This window comes from Electrophorus electricus, chromosome 13, assembly GCF_013358815.1.
Source record: "Electrophorus electricus isolate fEleEle1 chromosome 13, fEleEle1.pri, whole genome shotgun sequence".
Lineage (NCBI taxonomy): Eukaryota > Metazoa > Chordata > Actinopteri > Gymnotiformes > Gymnotidae > Electrophorus > Electrophorus electricus.
Window position 1 is genome coordinate 2,925,654 of NC_049547.1, and position 19,147 is coordinate 2,944,800.

At 38.0% G+C, this 19,147-nt stretch overlaps 1 protein-coding gene across 1 annotated transcript; it reads right to left on the reverse strand.

Annotated features, from left to right (window-relative positions):
- Window positions 1–209: 209 nt before the first annotated feature.
- pax1a (paired box 1a) lies at window positions 210–3,543 on the reverse strand. The gene is given in 4 exon segments (XM_035533008.1): window positions 210–301; window positions 1,473–1,683; window positions 1,912–2,060; window positions 2,889–3,543. Coding segments are annotated over 4 exon segments (1,107 nt in total).
- Window positions 3,544–19,147: the final 15,604 nt, after the last annotated feature.

A 19,147-nucleotide genomic window follows, 5' to 3' on the forward strand; every position in this document is an offset into this window, starting at 1 on the left:
TTCATTTCGTTTCGGAAATATTGCATGGCGGATTATAAAATATGCATTGATTGTCACAGAAGGCTAGGTAAAAGATATGACCACGACAACGCACTGTGAGGAGAAGTAGCATTTTAACTTACTGTTTGAGTTCTTGAAATGCGCTCAACTAAATGTGCGGCTAGGTTTACAAGACAACACTCTGCGCTTGGCAGACACAGCTTCCGGGGCTATGACGAAGAGGTAGGAACGCCGAGTCCGTGTATGCTACTCAGTGCCTGGTGCTGCGGCTTACTCAGGGGACTCGGCGGTTTTCTATCTCCTGTGAAGAACAAAGAGGGGACATTCAGAGAGCAAACACGCTGCGATCATTTGCTCTAGTTGTAGACTGGGATGTTAGGACTGGGATTAGTGTAAGATATCGAAGACAATACCTATTTTGAAAAGGTCTTTTTTCTTCCCCGATGAATGTGTTATAATGACATTACTGTTACAGTGCAAATGAACGGGAATGTACACCGAGCATGCAGAATTACTGTTCTATACAAACAATATATGTGTGCCCCAAAATAAGACCAAAGTATAAATAACGAATAAATACAGATAAAAATAGAGAACTAACCCTTAAGTATAAAATAGTTACATGAGCAAATCAAACAGATTTTCAAGGATACAGCAGCCATTCATGAAACCGATTTATTCGAAGGTGGCAAAACTTATTAAATTTACGATGTTAAAGTATACTCTGAATTCGAACACAGTGACCCCGCAAAAAGCAGAAATGCCATTATTCATTAATAATGCATTTACAAGCAGCAAGATGTTTTTATGATGTCACTCCTTTTTAAATTACGTAGGCTACTTCGCAAGTTCCCGCTGAGCTCATAACACACCAAGCTAACCTGACATGAACCTTTTTAGTCTTCACCAAGCACTTTACAAACAGCCCAGGACTGGGAGTCTAATATTAATTTTCCGGTGCTGATTTGAGCACACCTGATCTGCAACATCCATCTCAAGACACTTTAACAGTAAAAATAGATTAGGCTCACATATATGCTTACGATCTCAACCGCCATTCTATCCTCATAAATACAATGAATGTTGCGTATATTGTTGCTTGTAATTTTTTGCTATTTCGCTAAAAGTAGTAAATAAAATAATAATGAAAGATATAATTATTTGTTCTATGTCCAGAGTGTTCCTCACGCCAAAGCTTGAAAATCAAGCTATTATAGCAACATGAAGCCCTAAGCAAATATAAAGATGTATAAAACTTTAACATTAAGTCAGCTAGACTATTACTGACTGCCATTTTAGGATCCAAATCGCTTTGCAGTGTAAAGATCGTCTTGATAGGAAATACCTCTGATCAGCTTTGACGCTTTTTGGCTGGTGTCCAAGTTACTGTCGATAATCATAGTTGTAGCCTATAATATGATCATTTTGGTGTGGAATTGTCCATATTACATATCAACAAAAGTCTTACCTACCGTCTCTTACGGCGTGCTTGAAGGGCATAGAAGAATGGATGTCTCCCGAATGTATGGCCATTCCGCTGCCTGGATGGGGGAGGCTCGTTCCTTGGGCCTGCCAGTGGTGCCCAGGGCCTACATAGCTACCTGCTGGGCCGCTATAAACGCCATACTGATTTGAGGGAGAATAGGCACATGGCGGAACGTAACTAGAAAGAGTAGATGAAGGCTAAGAAAACAAGAGGACAAGAGGGTAACACACACACACCACAACACACACACACACCACACACACACGCACGCACGCACGCACGCACGCATTTAGATATGTATCTTAACGCGCCATCATTATACTACTGATTATTCAATCCCCGCAGAATTCTGAGATAAAGTAAGACCACCATACAGACTTCCCGTAATGTGCATAATCAGCCGTAGTTTTGGCCAAATCTTCTGCCTCAGAATGCCGTTACCTGGGGTACTTTATGTCCACATCTAAAGACGATTTGTCTAATCCGTTGACTCCATGCGCGGACGGAAATGCCGCTCTGTTGACGCTACCCCAGTCTTCCAGTTTTGGTGGATACCCTTCGGGGCCAGTCACTGCTGGACAGAAAAACAAATAGGGCTATTTCAGATCAACCAGAATCTATGCATGTTTGTTCTTACATTTTATAGGAAGTAAATAATTTAGAAGAACTCCGATTACACAAAAACTTGTATAATTTTTGATTATTTAATGATGTTATGATGATTTAAATTAATATTAAGATAAGATTGTTTTTGACTTAATTGTATGCGGTGAGCGGAAATAATTATGTATATGTTTATTTTTAGCTGTTATATTTATCATGAATTAAGAAAATAAAAATATATAAAATGTAAAAGTAAATATTCGCCCAGGTATTTGCATGCTAGAACTCTGCAAATCATGTTATAAACTAAGAATACAATACACTTATCATAATTCTCCGATTAAATGTACATATCTTGATTGTTGTATTCTCTATGTACGCTAATCATGTTCTCTTTATTAACTGCAAAGTAGCAATGTAGTAGAAACGTGCCCATATATTTATTTTACAGGATATTAAAAACTTGCAATATTAGTCATACATGCATGTTTGATTCCTGCTAACTTTTTCGTTGGAGTGCATCCTAAAAAACTAAAGCCTGCATGGACGAGCTGCGAGGATATCTTAACCCAGATATACGTTGAGCAGCTTCAGTAGCTATTTTTCATTTTCGATTTTGTCATTAAATTGGCCAATTTTGTATAATGACATTACACGATTATATATAGGATATATCCTTACACTTTGAAGATTGCACCAAATTAAGAAGACAGTTTAGTCCTCACGAGCTTACTAGAGTAGCTTCGTATTTAGTAAATCTACAAATTTTTGTGTGAAACGTAATGTCATCTCGTCTCACCTGTAGGATCCATGAAAGCTCGAATGCCCAATATGTTGCTGACCGTGTGTGCAGAAGGCCAGCCGCGCGATATGCTTACATGGCCACCGGTGACTGGAACACCGGGAGGACTGCTCATTTTTGCCCCAGAAGGGGACATTGCGTTAGGATAGGAGTATGGATATAAATGGTTATAAGAAATGCTTGGTTGTGGTTGAGCTTGCTTGCCGCTTTCATACTGCACAGGTTGGGAGAGATTTCCAATTTTGTTCCGTAAAATCCGGCTGATGGAGCTGACGGAGGGCACGTTGTATTTGTCACATACTCCATCTGCTAGAAGTCGGTCCCGAATCTCCCATGCAAAAATCCCGGGGTCTCCTTGTTTGTATTCCCGTATACTTTTCACCACGTTCGGTGTTGTAACTCGTGGTTTGCTGCCTCCAATAGCACCTGGTAATATAGACCCAGTTTCATTGTATCTCGCAAGAATCTTGCTCACGCACCCATGGGAAACGCGAAGTTGTCTACTAATGTCACAGGGTCGGATCCCAAGCTGGGCTAACTCCACTATTCTTAGTCGTATAGCGTTGGGTAGAGGCCGTCCGTTGACAAAAACCCCTCCTAACTGGTTCACCTCCCCATAAGTTTGCTCTGCAGGAGAAAACACAGCAAGCATGGATTACAATAAGTAAAATAGTGAAGGAAATACCAGTTCACAAATCCGCTCATCGAATGACAGGCTCAAACGAAAATGGCGATCAAATGTGCAAACTCAATTACTTTGCCAAAGTTACCTAAAGGGCTAGGTAAGATCTTATGCTACTTATGTAATACGTGACATTTTGATACGTAGACTGCAATTATTTTCTACACGATTTTAAAAACAAATTATTGCTTATTGCATGCCCTTAGCTCACACAGTCGACGTGCAAAACTAAAACCACTAAGTTGTATTAGCTACTTGCGTGTATCTTTTAAAAAGATGTCCGACCGAAATTTGACGTTGACTTTATGGTCATTTCTGTCGTAAAGCAGGCATGTAAAACATGCTCTGCTTCTATCATCCCTTTGCCACTGAAGCATGCAGATGTGAACGAGGGCTCACCCATTTGCCCGTGGTTTTGTGATGCTTTGCTTGAAATCGTTTTCCTTCAATGGCTGAACGCGCTGCCTCTGTCGCGTGCAGTGTGAAGAACTAAAAGGTTTATTAGTATCCGAAGATATTCTTCTCTATTCCACCAGAAGCAAAATTGTAGAATTCCTTTAAAGATAGAGGCAAGAGTGCTCCTCTTTCGTTAAAGGCGAATTTGTCTGATCCCGTAGGCTGAAGTTTGCCCGAATTAATTTGACGCGTCCTCCACGTCAATATCTCTTGTTACGCTCTGAGCGGTGGGTCGATTTCATTGGTCCTTGCGAATTCGGATAGGCTGTTCTGCACACGAGCCATCCGGTATGCGTAATTTAACCTTCTGGACAGATTAATTCACATTAAAGAGAGAAGGGAGCATGCTACGTGTGTCCAGAATAACACAAGATGGATTAATATGAAGATATCACACCTAAAAGCGGCAGTCCGAAAAGTGTAGAGTTAAGAAGTCTTCAACAGAAACGCATGCAGTAATGACTTTACGCTGCAGAGTAAATGAACAAGCTATATAGCGCAGAATGTACAATATCACGAGCAATACATTATTCTATTCAGATGAGCTAATCAGTGAATGGGCTTGAAATTGGCTTGAAATAAGAGACAACGCAGAAATTAGTAAACAAGTAAAACTAGTACACATCTCATTTTGAACGTACATATTTTCCTGGCATTAAAAGAAAAGATGTCCAAACAGAGGCACCAGTGTACACACATATGAATATACAGTGATGCACTTTCGAACTCAGTAACTTAAAGATACATAATATATCTTTTAATACTTCTTAATATTACTTATTTAACAATATGTTTGTTTATTTTAAGATGTTATGGCAAAACTGGCGTGATTCAGACTTCACGGCGAATGCACCCGAACAGGTCATAGCATCAGAAATAGCTGGAAAATGAAAGTGCTTCGAAATTGCACCTGAGCACATTTTCAGTACACATTTTCTGTAGCAATGACCTAATGTAATCGATAGCTTTGTCGTTGGTTGCACTATTCTATATAAGCTGTTGAACAAATTCCTAAAGGTTGCATTGTCACAGCACGTTCTCAGTGTTTCCTGAGAATGTAAAGAAGGTGTAGTTTATTAGTTCGCAAAATGTCGCCCGTAAAAGTTTACACTTGACCCATTGATAATAAGGAACGTTGTCACTATCTTACGTGACCCGGTTTAGAAGTCTTTCTAACACATGGAAAACATTAGGACAGAATCGTAGCACAAACTTTGAATAAGGTGTTCAATAAAGGGCTCCACGATTTAAAAATAAATTGTACGTTAATACAATTAAAACGCATAGAAGGTAGATTAAAAATGATCTATTCAGTAGATGCCTCAGTCGAAGTTGACCAGATCTTTGTGTATCAGACTTAACCAATGTAGCACGTTATCTGTACATTATGTTTTTCTTGGAGAAGATATGCTCATTAAAACATAAATGCATTTTGGCTATGTTAATGCTCTGACCAACCGAAAACAATAAAAAGTGTAAATCCACCTGGGGTTACTGGAACGTCGTCAGTCTCCCTCGTCTGGATGAAATGGGGATTGCAATTTAGATCAAATTCTTGGGTACATAAGGACAAGAGCGGAGCAGCAAAGGCTAAGGAATTCTATTTTAAAAACATCGTCGGTCGCAAAGGCGTTTTGAAGGTTGACTGCACCAGATTCTCAGGTATAAATACAGATTTCATTCCGAACATTCATTATCCTAAGACTAAACGAATACGAGGAAATGCATTTTATGATACTGCTGGTCTGTACTGCGCCAATATGGGAAGTAAGCTATGGCTCTCTTTTATTCGACTGGTACCAAGTTCATCTATTACATACAGTTAACGGCAACAATATAGGCCGATAAACGGATCTGTTTAATAGCATTCGTAGATTGGCAGATATTCATTAGGATGTGAGAGGCGAGGAAACTGTTTTTCTTGCCAGGAAAGATATATGTTGGTCAGGAAATATATGTATTCGTCGGGAATGTTTCGGGGAGAGGGAATTTCCTTATTTTAGGCAATACATTATTTACATTTAAATTAAATTATTTTATTATTTTTTGTAAATTGATTTCAGGGATAAAACGTGCCAGGCTATGTTATATAACTGTAGACATTTGGACATGTTCATATATATATATATATATATCATAATGATTAAAAAAAAATTTAAAAGTCAGGAGAGCAGGTACTTTACCTTAGACGCACACGCGCACACGCGCGCACACACACACACACACACACACACATATATATATATATATATATATATATATATATATATATATATATATATATATATATATATATATATATATATATATAAATGTTTGTATGATCGTTCACTAAAACGATCTCATTGTCTCCTTGTTTATCATTATTCATTTAGTGTGTACAAACATTTATACTTAAATAGTTATTTGGATGATTTATCAGAATCAAAATTATGCTGAAAAGTATATTCAAAACCATAGGAATCTCGACTGTCATAATTAATGAATAGTCGATCAATAACTGAAATAGGTAATACTGAATATGTTTACAGGCCTCTCTGCAATGGGAATTGATACATGACCTAAAAATCATGTGACCGGTGGCCAAACTAAACAAACGTCCTACATATTTTCGTTGTATTTATTGCTAAGAAAATCGAAATGATAATTTTCGGTGTCCAACGTGCTGTGAGCGCGTTTAAAATTGAGATATTCACCTGTTTCGTTTTCCACTATATTTACTGGCTTATTATTATGATCTTACACAACTGATGAATCATTTTTACTCTTTAGATATTTCAGTTGCCTTTGTGATTTTTAATCTTAATTCCGAAGGTGTATTCTTTAGCCCAGCAAAACGTGGACATCCCATTATATCCCATTCGGATTGGATTTGGGGAAAACCACTGCCGCACCTAGAGGTGTTCACTCGGTGTGTTAAGGTTGACCTGCGCTGATTTAACCATTGGAAACGTATTCCAAGTTCATTGACCCAGGGGGCATTTAAGTGCTCTTGGTAGTAACTGTAGCTTAGCTACATATTCTTACAACATCGTGTTTATCGAAATCAACCCGATCATTATTCATGATTATGTCTCTTGCATGAAACAAAGATATATTCATCACCTGTTTAATATTGTCCCAGTGTTTCCTTTAAGTTGTGTATCGGGAAATAAAGAGGCACTACGCGACTGTCTAGTAAGCTATACTAAACATAAAGCACATTGAAAATGTACATCCTCTGTAAGGTCCATAGTTGGATTCGCTTTGTTTGGCGTTGCCAGTAGGATCTTATTTTATCTTCTGTTTGGAAAAAAAAACAAAACATTTCTGTCGGTAGTCAATTTAATCGAACTATTTTACAACTGAAATGCGTTATCACACATATGGAGAAGTAGAATGAAATGGTGTTGACGCTAACATTTGTGAAATTTTCCTCTAGATTTGAATTCACAGAAATCTACTCTCTGCGGTTCACAGAAATTTACTCTCTGCGGTTAATAATTATGCTAGTGCAGGCCTGAGTTTCCTTACACACACACACACACACACACACACACACACACACACACACACACACACACACACACACACACACAAACACACACACACAAAGAGAGAGAGAGAGAGAGAGAAAGAGACCGAGAGAGAGCGAGAGAGAGAGAGAGAGAGAGAGAGAAATGGAGTGGCAGAGAGAAACTGAGTATCAATTTTAGGACAATATTCTGAAGTGTCTTTATCCAGTTCAAAACAAAAAATCAGAAGTAGAAGAAATAGCATGGACGTAGTACATACTTTCTGTAATGTGGTTTCAATTTTCTTTTCCCCTATGGACGGTCCATGGTGTTGTACTAAAGACCCGTTTTGCCTGAAGTTTTGATTTAGATTTTTTTGTTGTTGTTTTTATTGATCTCATCGCGCTGTATGCATATTATCAGACCGATAAAACCCATAATAGGAAACGTAACTTTGGGACCGTTCAACCACTCACTCGTGATGACTAAAGGGCACTTCTATAGTTATATTTAAACGTTTTGCATAATAATAATAATAATAATAATAATAATAATAATAATAATAATAATAAGAAGAAGAAGAAGAGTAATAATAGTAACAGTATTGTTATGGTGTTGCTGTTAGCGGTCGTGGTGAGGGTGGTGATGGTGTAGTGATGTTGGGCTGGTTAGCACGATGATATTTTCTGAGAACAGTAAGAAAACCTGGCTTGCAATAGGTCTATCTGAATTAATTATAACTGTTTACTTGACTTTGTGTTGATAACATATCAGGACAGATACCTATCTCGTCAAATCCTTAAAATGGGACGCACAAAAATCTGTCTCAAAAATTACGTCACAGGTCGTACGTTCATATTCTGTCACATAAATTATTACACAGCCAGCGCTAAACGTTAGCTCTTTAAAATAACGAGCACCACGATTTTTTGTTACCAAGTGATACCTCGTATGTTTTGAGAAACGTACAATCTTAGAAAAGTGACTTTAAACAATATCCTGGCCCTTACATTTAGCAAGTATTTTTTAATAATGAATTTATGGTCCTTATGTTCGTAATCCTTGTATAAAATTAAATTGCTCTACCAGGGTAGAGCCTTTAAGGTTCAAAGCACCATGTACGAGGTTGAGGGTAACAGCTTTAAGCAACCGAGTTAATTGTTTTTGACCTTTACAAAATGTCTCCCCTATGGAAAGCTAACGACTAAAAGGGTGGAACAGTTTCACTCAGCGGACGAAAACCCAACACAGGACGCACTTCCAGCTTTACCAATAAATGATAGATTATTTCGTGTCAACATGTGCTCCGTGGATTAGCCTTTAGCTGGAAAATCTTTAAAATGTGCTGTTAAGGTTGTATGACCCATTTCTCTCCATATGTAGAGCAATTTTATCATGTACAATTCGAGCATTTAGGCACATTTTCTGTTATTTTTAAGGGACGTTTTAAGTGCAGTTTCGCACTTTTTTGCAGGCAACAGTATTGCCTGAGCAAGCAGAGACAAAGCAGGGATAACCAGGCATACCATTTCACAAAAATGAACATGTAGCAAATACAAACTGATGGTCTCTTCCAGCAAACCAAATAACCACAGCACTCCTCAGCTCCACACAACAGTGTATTGCATTCATTACTACCAACCTTATGACAGAAGAGACTTGCTAATATGATGACATTTTCTTTCATATTGTTCAGTTACTAGTGCAATGTTGCAATGGAATCATAAATTGCTATAAAACTAGCTGTTCAGGACCTAGTGAATGCAAAACTTGAATCTTGATGCAAAACTGCTTTCTTGAGGCAAAGATCTTTTTTCTACATACAAGATGTAGCATATTGGTATAGTGGATGTAAACATAAGCTACCTGGTTGTCAGTGCATTAAAGGAATAAATAGTTCTGGTAATTTACACTAATTTATAAGAGGTAATATTACAAATGGTGCTTTTACAAAATACTACAATACAAAAAAAAAGAATGTAATGTAATGAAAAAAAAACTAGAATAGATGGAAAGAAAACATGGAAAAAAAACCTGGAGTGGTGCAGTACCATGAGGTGGAACTAATAAATGTAGCTTCTATTGAGAAGATAGCCTGGACATTTATCAGTGATAAATGTTTCACATGTATTTAGCTTACTCAGTTTGTTTAATAACCTACATGTGTATTACAAAGGTCCAGCTTTTTTAAAATTCTTAGGATAAATGAAATTTTGCAACACAATCCTCTTCTCCTGTTTCTGCTAACATTACCAACAGTAAGTAAGGGACATTTGAATTTCTCTGAAAGCACCCTGAGGTTTCTTGTCCTTTTCTTGAAGCCAGATGGTGACTAAAGAAGCGAAAGGGGTTGTATGTTAAAGAACCAGTGACTTATCGCTAATGTAGTTTGAGAAATATACAGAGAACGACATATAATGTTTACATTACATTTTAAACAACGACATATAATTTTATATAGGTGGCATTCATTCTGGTGGGCACTAAATTCTCACCAGAATACTGAAAAAACAATACTGAGTCCTTGTGCTGTTTTCGCATTGTCTGGCAAATCAGAGCATTTATTCAGAGCAAACTTTAGTATTTGGGGATTTCGTCTACAGTGTTAACAGCAAGTTGGAAATTAACAGTGCAACATAACACGTAAGTCAAGCCAGACAACCTGACGCATTTTAAAAACTGACAGTTTTTTTAATTAACATTGCTCTTTGAAAGCAGATATAAATGTATGCAATATAAAGCCCTTCAGTAATTTCTCATCTGATTGACTTGTAGTCCTTCATTATTTTTTGCAAGATGCCCTTGAATTGAATAGGTAGGCTAATGACCCTGACATGCTTCTAGTCATTTATGTCGTTGGCAGAATGTTGTAGCTGTGGCTTTCATGAACCTTACAATATGCTAACAGTCTTCTTCAGTTTAACAACTCAACTGAAAATCCAAAAGGCCTGTGACAATCGTGAGTTATTTAAGAAATACGTCATTTGCAGCTGGTCAACAAAACCACTAGGTAAGTGTTTTAGTAACTTATTCTGGGTTTGACAAAATCATGAAGAAGAATGCAGTCTTATATTTTGATCGCCATGCTAGACAGAAAGCAGGCAACAACCATCTTAGGCTTTGTCAGTAACCCTTCGCTTCAAATTAGACTAACAAGGTTTTCATAAAGAGGATGTTTAACTTTAGACATTATAAAGTTAAACTTACATTATAGTCATTTTTTACTGGACTATACTCACCTATGCACATTTTCATTAGGGAACTGGTGCTTAATGAAAGAGGAGAGCCTTGGGGCTCTGGTTTCCCTGGCCAAGGTCAAACTTAGCCTCTCGGGTTATTGGCTAAGCCACCCGCCACAAGGCTACAGATAGCAGGCAGAAAATCTATGGTGAACATTAATGAAAAATACCCTCCCCCCAGTCATATGCTTGCTGTTATTACAATTTCTATAAATCTATGTAATTTGCATATCAAACAAGCAAGCAAACATATTTCATTAATTACTTAAACATGATCGGTATGGCTCTGTTCAGAGTCTTGCAAAAGCTTTAACTGCCCTCCAGTGTAAACCGTGGAGTTACACCAGTGTACACTACAAATGTTTGTTTTTTTTTTAACACTCCTGCTCATATTTACCTCAGTGTCTGAGCCCTGCCCTTCATAGTCTGTCAGCTTGTGTTACCAGTGCATGGATGTTGTGGAGGAGTATTTCTGCTGTCTGTCTATTCTTGGAAAACTTTGCAAGTCCTAAAGTTATATGGACTTTTGCGTCTTTATGAAGGTTACCATGGAGTCTGTGCGTGCTGGGTGACATAAGAGTCAGTGGATTTACAACTCCTCACATGCACTTTTATTGACTTTGCCAGGGTGTTTTTGTTTTGTTGAATGCCATAAAACACATTTAATTTAGATTGTCAATACAATTTGAAAACCACCGACAACGTTTTGGGAGGACACGAGGATGGAAGGATGTGGGTCGAGCGTGTGCACATCGTTAGAGGCCAGCCGCCTCGCGGGATGCCTCAAGGCTCACTGCAGTGAGAGACTGCGTGATATCATTTTCCACCAGCCCAAAATCAAGGCCTCAGACTTGCCTTTCTTATGTCATACATAGGGGTACTATATGCTTTTGACAGTTTAGCCTTTCAAGATTAATGGGCTTATGAAAACCTTGTGTCTTCCCTCAGAAGCCAAAGTCCATATCTGTCAGTGTGACCAGCATAATAGCCTGTTCGTGACATTGGAATCCACAAGAAAAAGTGAGCAAAGATATCACAACAAAACATAGTCAGTGTCCTTCTGTCTTACTCCCTTATAGGTGAGTGTGTATGTGTGCTCGCGCTTGTGTGTGTACATGTGCTACCAGTATGGCAGTGGTTGGAGAAGCTAAGCCCTTACCTTTGGTTTTTCTTCAAGGCCGACCTTCCTTGAGACTAGTTGAGTCTAGTGTTAAACCACACTTTGTTACCAAGATGATACATAATTGAAATAAACTTCTAAGAAGAATTACAAAAATGGCATGAAATTGACTAAATGTGTGTTTCATTTTGTTGCATGTTTTGGAAATACTTTTCCAAACAATGTTGCTTGACGGATTTGATGCAGGGAGTTTTGCCATGTTGAATTGAAGTACAGATATTAAAAACAATTATGTGATTTATTCATGGACTGCCAGGAGTGCATGGGAGAGTTGGCAAGACATGTGGCTTGACGGAGTGACAGAGCCGCTTTGTCACACGGATCGACATGAACTACAGCGGCAAAGTTAAGAGAAGACACACTCATATTCATAATGCACAGCTAGCACCTCTACTAAGTCTCCAGCCCCCAGTTTTTGAAATGCTATGGATGCTGATTTCTCCCACCTCAGTCCCACCTAGCAGCCAGGCATCTGTAAATAACATCCCTTATTTCTGCCCTGGTGTGGCTGCCAGGTGAGCAGGCCAGTGGGTTTGTTTTGGGTGATCAGCAAAAGCCTTGCCTGGGTGTTTCACATAAGAGCGCTACTGACTTCCTGAAATACCCACTGACCTGTGCTGCTAGTCGTCTGTCATTCCGACGATTTGTTGAAAGCTACATAAGTTAAGCCCCATACCTACATAATGCCGGCCTGTTTGTGTAGTTACACATGGATTCATCAAGATTTGCTCTTGAGGCAGCCAATACTGAGTAAATGCAATATCAGCTCATGGATACATTTAATTGGCCAACAAAAATATACATTTGAGCAGTTTGTGAGGTAAATGCGCAGTTAGGTTTGGGTTTTCATAAAAATAAATCATGATAGAATGTCAGTGCTATTACTGTATCTTACCATCACAGTGGAATAATTTTGGATATATTTATAGAATATATTTGTATATAATATACATATTATTTGAAAAAGATTCCATGTGAGTAACTGAAGTGTACTGTAGTAAGAGATGTAAAGATATTAAAAATTGTAGATATGTACACAAAGTTTCCAGAGAAACAGGACACTTCACTTTGCTTGCACAGCTGATGAAGGATCTCTGTCCAAAACATCCTGCCTTTCTGGAATCTTTGTTCACTTCATTCCAATTTTTAATCTCTCTCAACAAGTACAACAATTAATTACAATTAAGTACATTTAAAACTAATTATTAATACATTTTCATTTTTTAACAATTTTTTAACAATTACTTTGAACTATTTTTAATCTCTCGCTCTTTCTTTCTCTCTTTCTCTCTCCCTCCCTCTCCTCATGCATCACTGTGGGAATTGTCTACTGTATTACTTGTCAGAGATGTAATCAGCTTTACATTGGAGAAGCCAAGAGAAGGCTTACTGATTGGTTTGTTGACCCCCTTAGGAATATCAGAATTAAGGATTTGACATTACTAGTGGCAAGGCATTTTAATACTAATGGACGTTGCATTAATGGCATATCTGTTTGCATTACCAGTTGTTGCTATGGCAGCAATGAATTTATGATACTCATCTACACTCTTGGAATGAAAGTAATGACTTAAACATCTACTTTTCATATATAAACTGGCTCCTCCTACTATTAATTCAGAAGCGCTTTGTCTCCAAAGCTGATGAAGAACCTCTGTCTGAAATGTTCTGTTTCTCAGAAACTCTGTGAACTTTACAGGCACTTTACAATTTCTTTCTCTCTCTCTCTCTCTCTCTCTCTCTCTCTCTCTCTCTCTCTCTCTCTCTCTCTCTCTCTCTCTCTCTCTCTCTCTCTCTCACTCTTTCTCTCCCTCTCTCTGTATACGTGTATATGTGTGTGTGTGACAGTTCCTGATGGCTCCTTTTTCTTTTTTCTTATGTTGTTGTTATGTGTTAGGGGATCTACAACAACGACTAATAACTGAAGAGGGGGTTTGGGAAGGCAACCAACCGTCTTTACCTCAGGTATGGTCTTGATATACAACATCACCTGTGAAGATGATAAAGTACTCCTCTATGCTCCAGTGCAATTTCAATTCCACAGCATAGAATGGAGAGAATGGCTTGTTAACTGCATGGTAGCGATCCAAACACATCCTTACAAGGGGATTTCCACCATTTGGGAGATAGACAACCTTTTACTATATCTCAGCAGAATGAATGGGAAAATCTCTCCAGTCATGCTGGTAGCAGAGTTGTGCATGTCCTCTTCAAGTCTGAACAGAGATGGTCCTGAGATAATCTGGACTTGCTGGACTGAACATGAGATTTTGCACATCTCCCTCACAGACTTGCATACACGCACACACATGTGCAAGAGAACCCTCACACACACAAACACACACAGAGTCAGACAGGGTGTGGGTACTCAGTAGGTAAGTAGAATAACTAATTCAATTAATCGTTCCCCTGTCATGTAAGTCTGCCTGTTTTGTTCATTTTGTAAATGTAAATGTAACTTGATGTTCCGAACAAACTGCATTATTATGACAGTACTAGTATACACACAAGTAAATTTGCAAGGTAAGCCAAATACTTTGAGGGCAGTGGTTGTGCAATCTTCAAAAGACCTTTAGCGTGTCCTGCAGAAAGATATAATCCATATGTCTATCTGCTTCAGTTTAATGAAGCCAGGTTGTTTCACGCCAACCTGATCTCGTGAGGAATTTGTCAGGGCTGCAGAAAGTGAGAGAAACATCACTGTGCTTCACACAACTGCACTTGTAGGACAAAGGATGACTGCTATAGCTTATAGCTTAGACCCACCATCATACACAGGCATTTATTCCATCCATCCCTGCCTCATAATGAACACACAAGCACAGCATCACTGCCTGTGAAGTGCTAAGAAAAAACAAGGTTTAAGCAATTAGCTTTAATCTTTTGTGGAAGAAAAACGGAATCTTAGCTTGGCATGAGTTCATGGATTTTTGACTTTTGTCTTATTATACTATGTATGACTATGTATGTGACAAATAAACCAAACTGGAAACTTGAAACTTAATCAAATAGCCTGTGGTGGTTGCTGAACAGTCAAAACATAGTGGCTTTTTGCATAAATCAGTAATTACTATGTACATAGATAAACACAGGTTGACATGAGTTTGGAAGAATTAACACTGACATTAAAGAGTGTGCATTATTCCTAAAGTTGTTTCAATATTACATACTTTTGTAGTTAGGTTCCAAGTAAAGCTCGGGAAACCGTGCACTCATAGTGCCCTCTAGACTGAGCACATACAACACGATGAAGCAAGAGCCAGCTGAACAGCTATTGTGCATTCTGCTGCCTCAGAACGGAGCCCTGGGATAGAGGCATGCTTTCATATAGAAATAGGAATAAAGGCTGGATTCTTATAGGATCAGGGGGAAAGTCATTGTTTTATATAGAAACGAGGAAAAAAGGTCTGGTGTTATGTTTATAGAGCAAAGGCTGTTTCATATAGAAACAAGGAGAAACATCTGGGAACCAAAACTGCTTAAACCATCACCTGATTCACTATCTGGAATTCACATATCCTGATTCACATATCCACAGCTTCAGAGAGTGGCATATGCAGGGTTCTCTTACATAATTACTTGCACTTAGACACACATAGACAACATCATAGGCAGAGGTGTTCCTGAAATATCCACACTTACTCACATTAGCTGTTCTACCAGATGTTTAATCCAGTTATATTTTTAGCTGCCTGAATGATTTAATATGTACACAAATGATTTTCCAGAGTGACCCGAGTGACTTAGGACAAATATAAACCAACAAAAAATCTGAACTTGTGCATGTGATTACTATCAGGGTGCCCTCTTGGGTATGGAATGGGTATTGCACTTAGTGAAGCTTGCCATTTTAAGATTTTAGTCCTTTTACTGTTCTCCCCAATTATATTTTTAGAATGCATGTACCAGTGTAAGACCAGGCATGCATTTAAGTCAAGACATAACACACTGATGCAGACTACCTGTTGGTTTAACAGCAGTTACAAAAAATCCAGTTTGATTACCAAAAGTCTAAATCTATTTTTCTGACACTGATGGTGTAACACTTTCATGCGTGTATTGTTTTTGTTTCTGTTTCTTTTTCAAAGCATTATAGCCTACAATAATACAGCATTTAATCGGGGCTTAGTGAAGTGTAGATGTGAATGCCTGATGTCTGGACGCAGTTCTTTCAGAACTCGCTAGACAGGTTGAAAGTGATACATGCTGTCCTGGGAGGCCCAGACTAAATCAAGCATGACATTATTAGCATTCTCAAGGTAACATGTTTGAGTTTAAGTAGGACTGAATTTGTCATTGTCTGCTTTTTGTCGGAGCATGATTCATTGTATCAGTAACCTTTCTTTTTCACCTGTGTTCTCCCACCCCCACTTGGATTAGAACCAAAACAAGCTTAGGCAAGTCCTTCCAGGGAACATTTCTTTGATTCATGTCCTTTTTGGCATTACAAAAATGGGTTTTAAAAGGCCTTGGTAAAAGTCATACAACATTACAAAAGTTCATCTAGACTTCATCTAGACTTCCGCAGTCTTTCACTCCTAGAAGACCTTCTGCTAACGGGGCCTGTTTTTATGAGGCATTTCTCATTAAAATTAAACTCACATTATTCCCCATTGCACATGCGCTCAGCCCGTCCACCTACTGTGTGACTCAGCGTTGAGGGACACCATTCACGCCACCCAACCTAATCCATTATATGAGTAGTGTGAGCAGGAATTATTGCTGGGGGGACACAAATCCCCCTGCTCCCCAAACTACACCTGTGGTGTCACTGCAGGTAATGATGTGTAGACAGAGGGAGGTGCCAACGACACACACCAGTCAGGAGTGTTGAACTCGGACCTGTGGTTATGGATGATGTTGGCCTAGGATTTATGGCTTTTAACTTCAATATGCTACATGATGCTAAACGTAAGGACTGTATTGAAATTATAGTTAATCAATTTGATATTTTATTAGATGGTAAATGTGGCTGGTGGTAAAATTGAGAAAACAACTTGTAGTCTTGTTACCCTGAGTCCAGTCCTAATTGTTAATAAGCTTTGTGTTTTGTTCTAGATTAGCTGATAAGCTTCATTTAGCATCTTTTCATTTGAGCAGGGGAAGGTTTACCTGAAGCTATTTGTACATTACAGGTATTTTCTTTAGTAGGTAAGGTAATGTTAGAAATATGGTGTACAATGTTTCCACAATTTTTCTCCCTTGCTTGGGCACTTCTCATACGAACCCTATGTGAACAGTATTTATTATTATTTATTACACAAAACATGTGACTGTAGTTTTCTGTCACTACAGTTATTGTTTATTGTTTTAGTATGGTTATATAGTGTTTTTGTATACAAATAGCTCATAATTTCTAATAATTTTGCATACTACTGTAAATTCCATATAAAGTACTGTATAAAACATTATAATCAAATCTTTTACTAAAGAGGAAAATATTAATTAGAATTTAAATCTTACTTCATGTCTGAGTTAATATAGCTCTCATTTAGCAATCTGACAACTTCTTGCACAAATGCGCCACCCTCTGGAGAAGAATGGCATTAGCCCATTTTGAAAAGGAAAGCCAGTTATCGCCTGCCTGGAAAATTCCTAAGAAAGATGAGCATACGGAAATATTGCATGCTTCTTCCTTAGAACTATGAGTTACTTAAATATAACAGTGGTGTACAGTCAAGCCCTTTAACCCTTCAGAGAAATAATTTAAAAAGTAGGTGTAAAAAATAATATAACCATATTTCATAAATAAAGTGAAAAAAAAAAAGCATGTCAGCCTATGCATATATTATGCTTTACATAGTCTTGCTTACTATAGCATTCAGTTCTGTCCAGGTTTTGAACTAATCAAATCTCCTCATCAGGCTGCAGGAACTCTGCTGTATATGACCCTACTTGCCCCTTCTGGTGATAATTTTTATAATCCTGTAATGTAAAGTCTATTAGGAAAATGACAGAAAATCTGACCAATGAAATGAATGCCAGGGGCTGACCTATAACAGTCCACCCCTTCTGTCATCAGTAATATAGTATTTATTAGTCATAAGTCACTGTTTGCTACCTTAGCCAACTAGCTACGATTGATGACTGCAGGTGAGTCGTACATTATGGCGTATTAATTCACAAGCCATTTTTAAGGGTACCCTTCATTGAAAATTTCGTAATCATTCAGTTCAGCCAACTCCATCTCTAACTCTCAGCCACGAAAGGGAACATTATGTATGTAGTTTCTATAAGGAGAGGGGGGCTATACAGAGAGTACCTACCTGCATAATGGACTGCACGCCACTGGGGAATAAAGCTTCATCACTTACAGTTATTAATTAATGACTTAATTAATGGCTCTTTTTGAACTTGTAGATCTGAGCACATTAGAGAATGTAAACTATCAAAACATGCTTATTAGTTTAAATGACTGATTCAGAACATGAATATGAGTCGTTTTGAAATGGGTATGATCTGCTTAGGTGTTATTTCACCCCTGGATAATTAGACTTTTCCGTTTTGAAATGATTGCATACACCGCACAATACATGCTCCTCTTCCAATTAAAGCATAATGGTTCATAAATCACAGTATCTAGACATGCAGCTATACAACTACACACACAGCTATGCTTGTGGATATCTGAAATGTAATGTCTACCTTGTCTTAATGCTCACCCTGTTTTTCATCTATTATTGTGTCTTGAACTCTATTGTCTTTTTTAATGTCCAAATTTTGCACTTTCTGCAGTGGTGGATGTGTCCAAGCAGAGCTATACCAAATATGAATACCATTTGTTGTGTAGCAGTCAAATACATTTAAACAAATGTAGATAAATTAAAAAAGAACTAGCTTTTTTTTTCTTTTTTCTTTTTTTTGGGAGGGGGGGGAGGGGCGCACCTAAATGTTTTGGATTTTGAGAACCTAAGTGATGGACTCACAATACATTGCTAAATCCCAAGGATGTGCAGAGCATTTCCCACCAATGAAGATGTTGGCAATGCAGCAACAACTGTAGAAAAATGTGAAATTTTCTTAATTTTAAATTTCAAATTAAATGAGGTCTAGGTCAAAAAGCTGTGAACAGTAAAGCCAAATTCAAAGTACTCTTTTAAAATAATGTTGAACTTTGGCTTTATGATTGAACAACCTCCACTTGTACACTTGTTAATGCATGTGAACAATTTTTGTTTCTACCACCAATAGTTGACCTTTCGCCT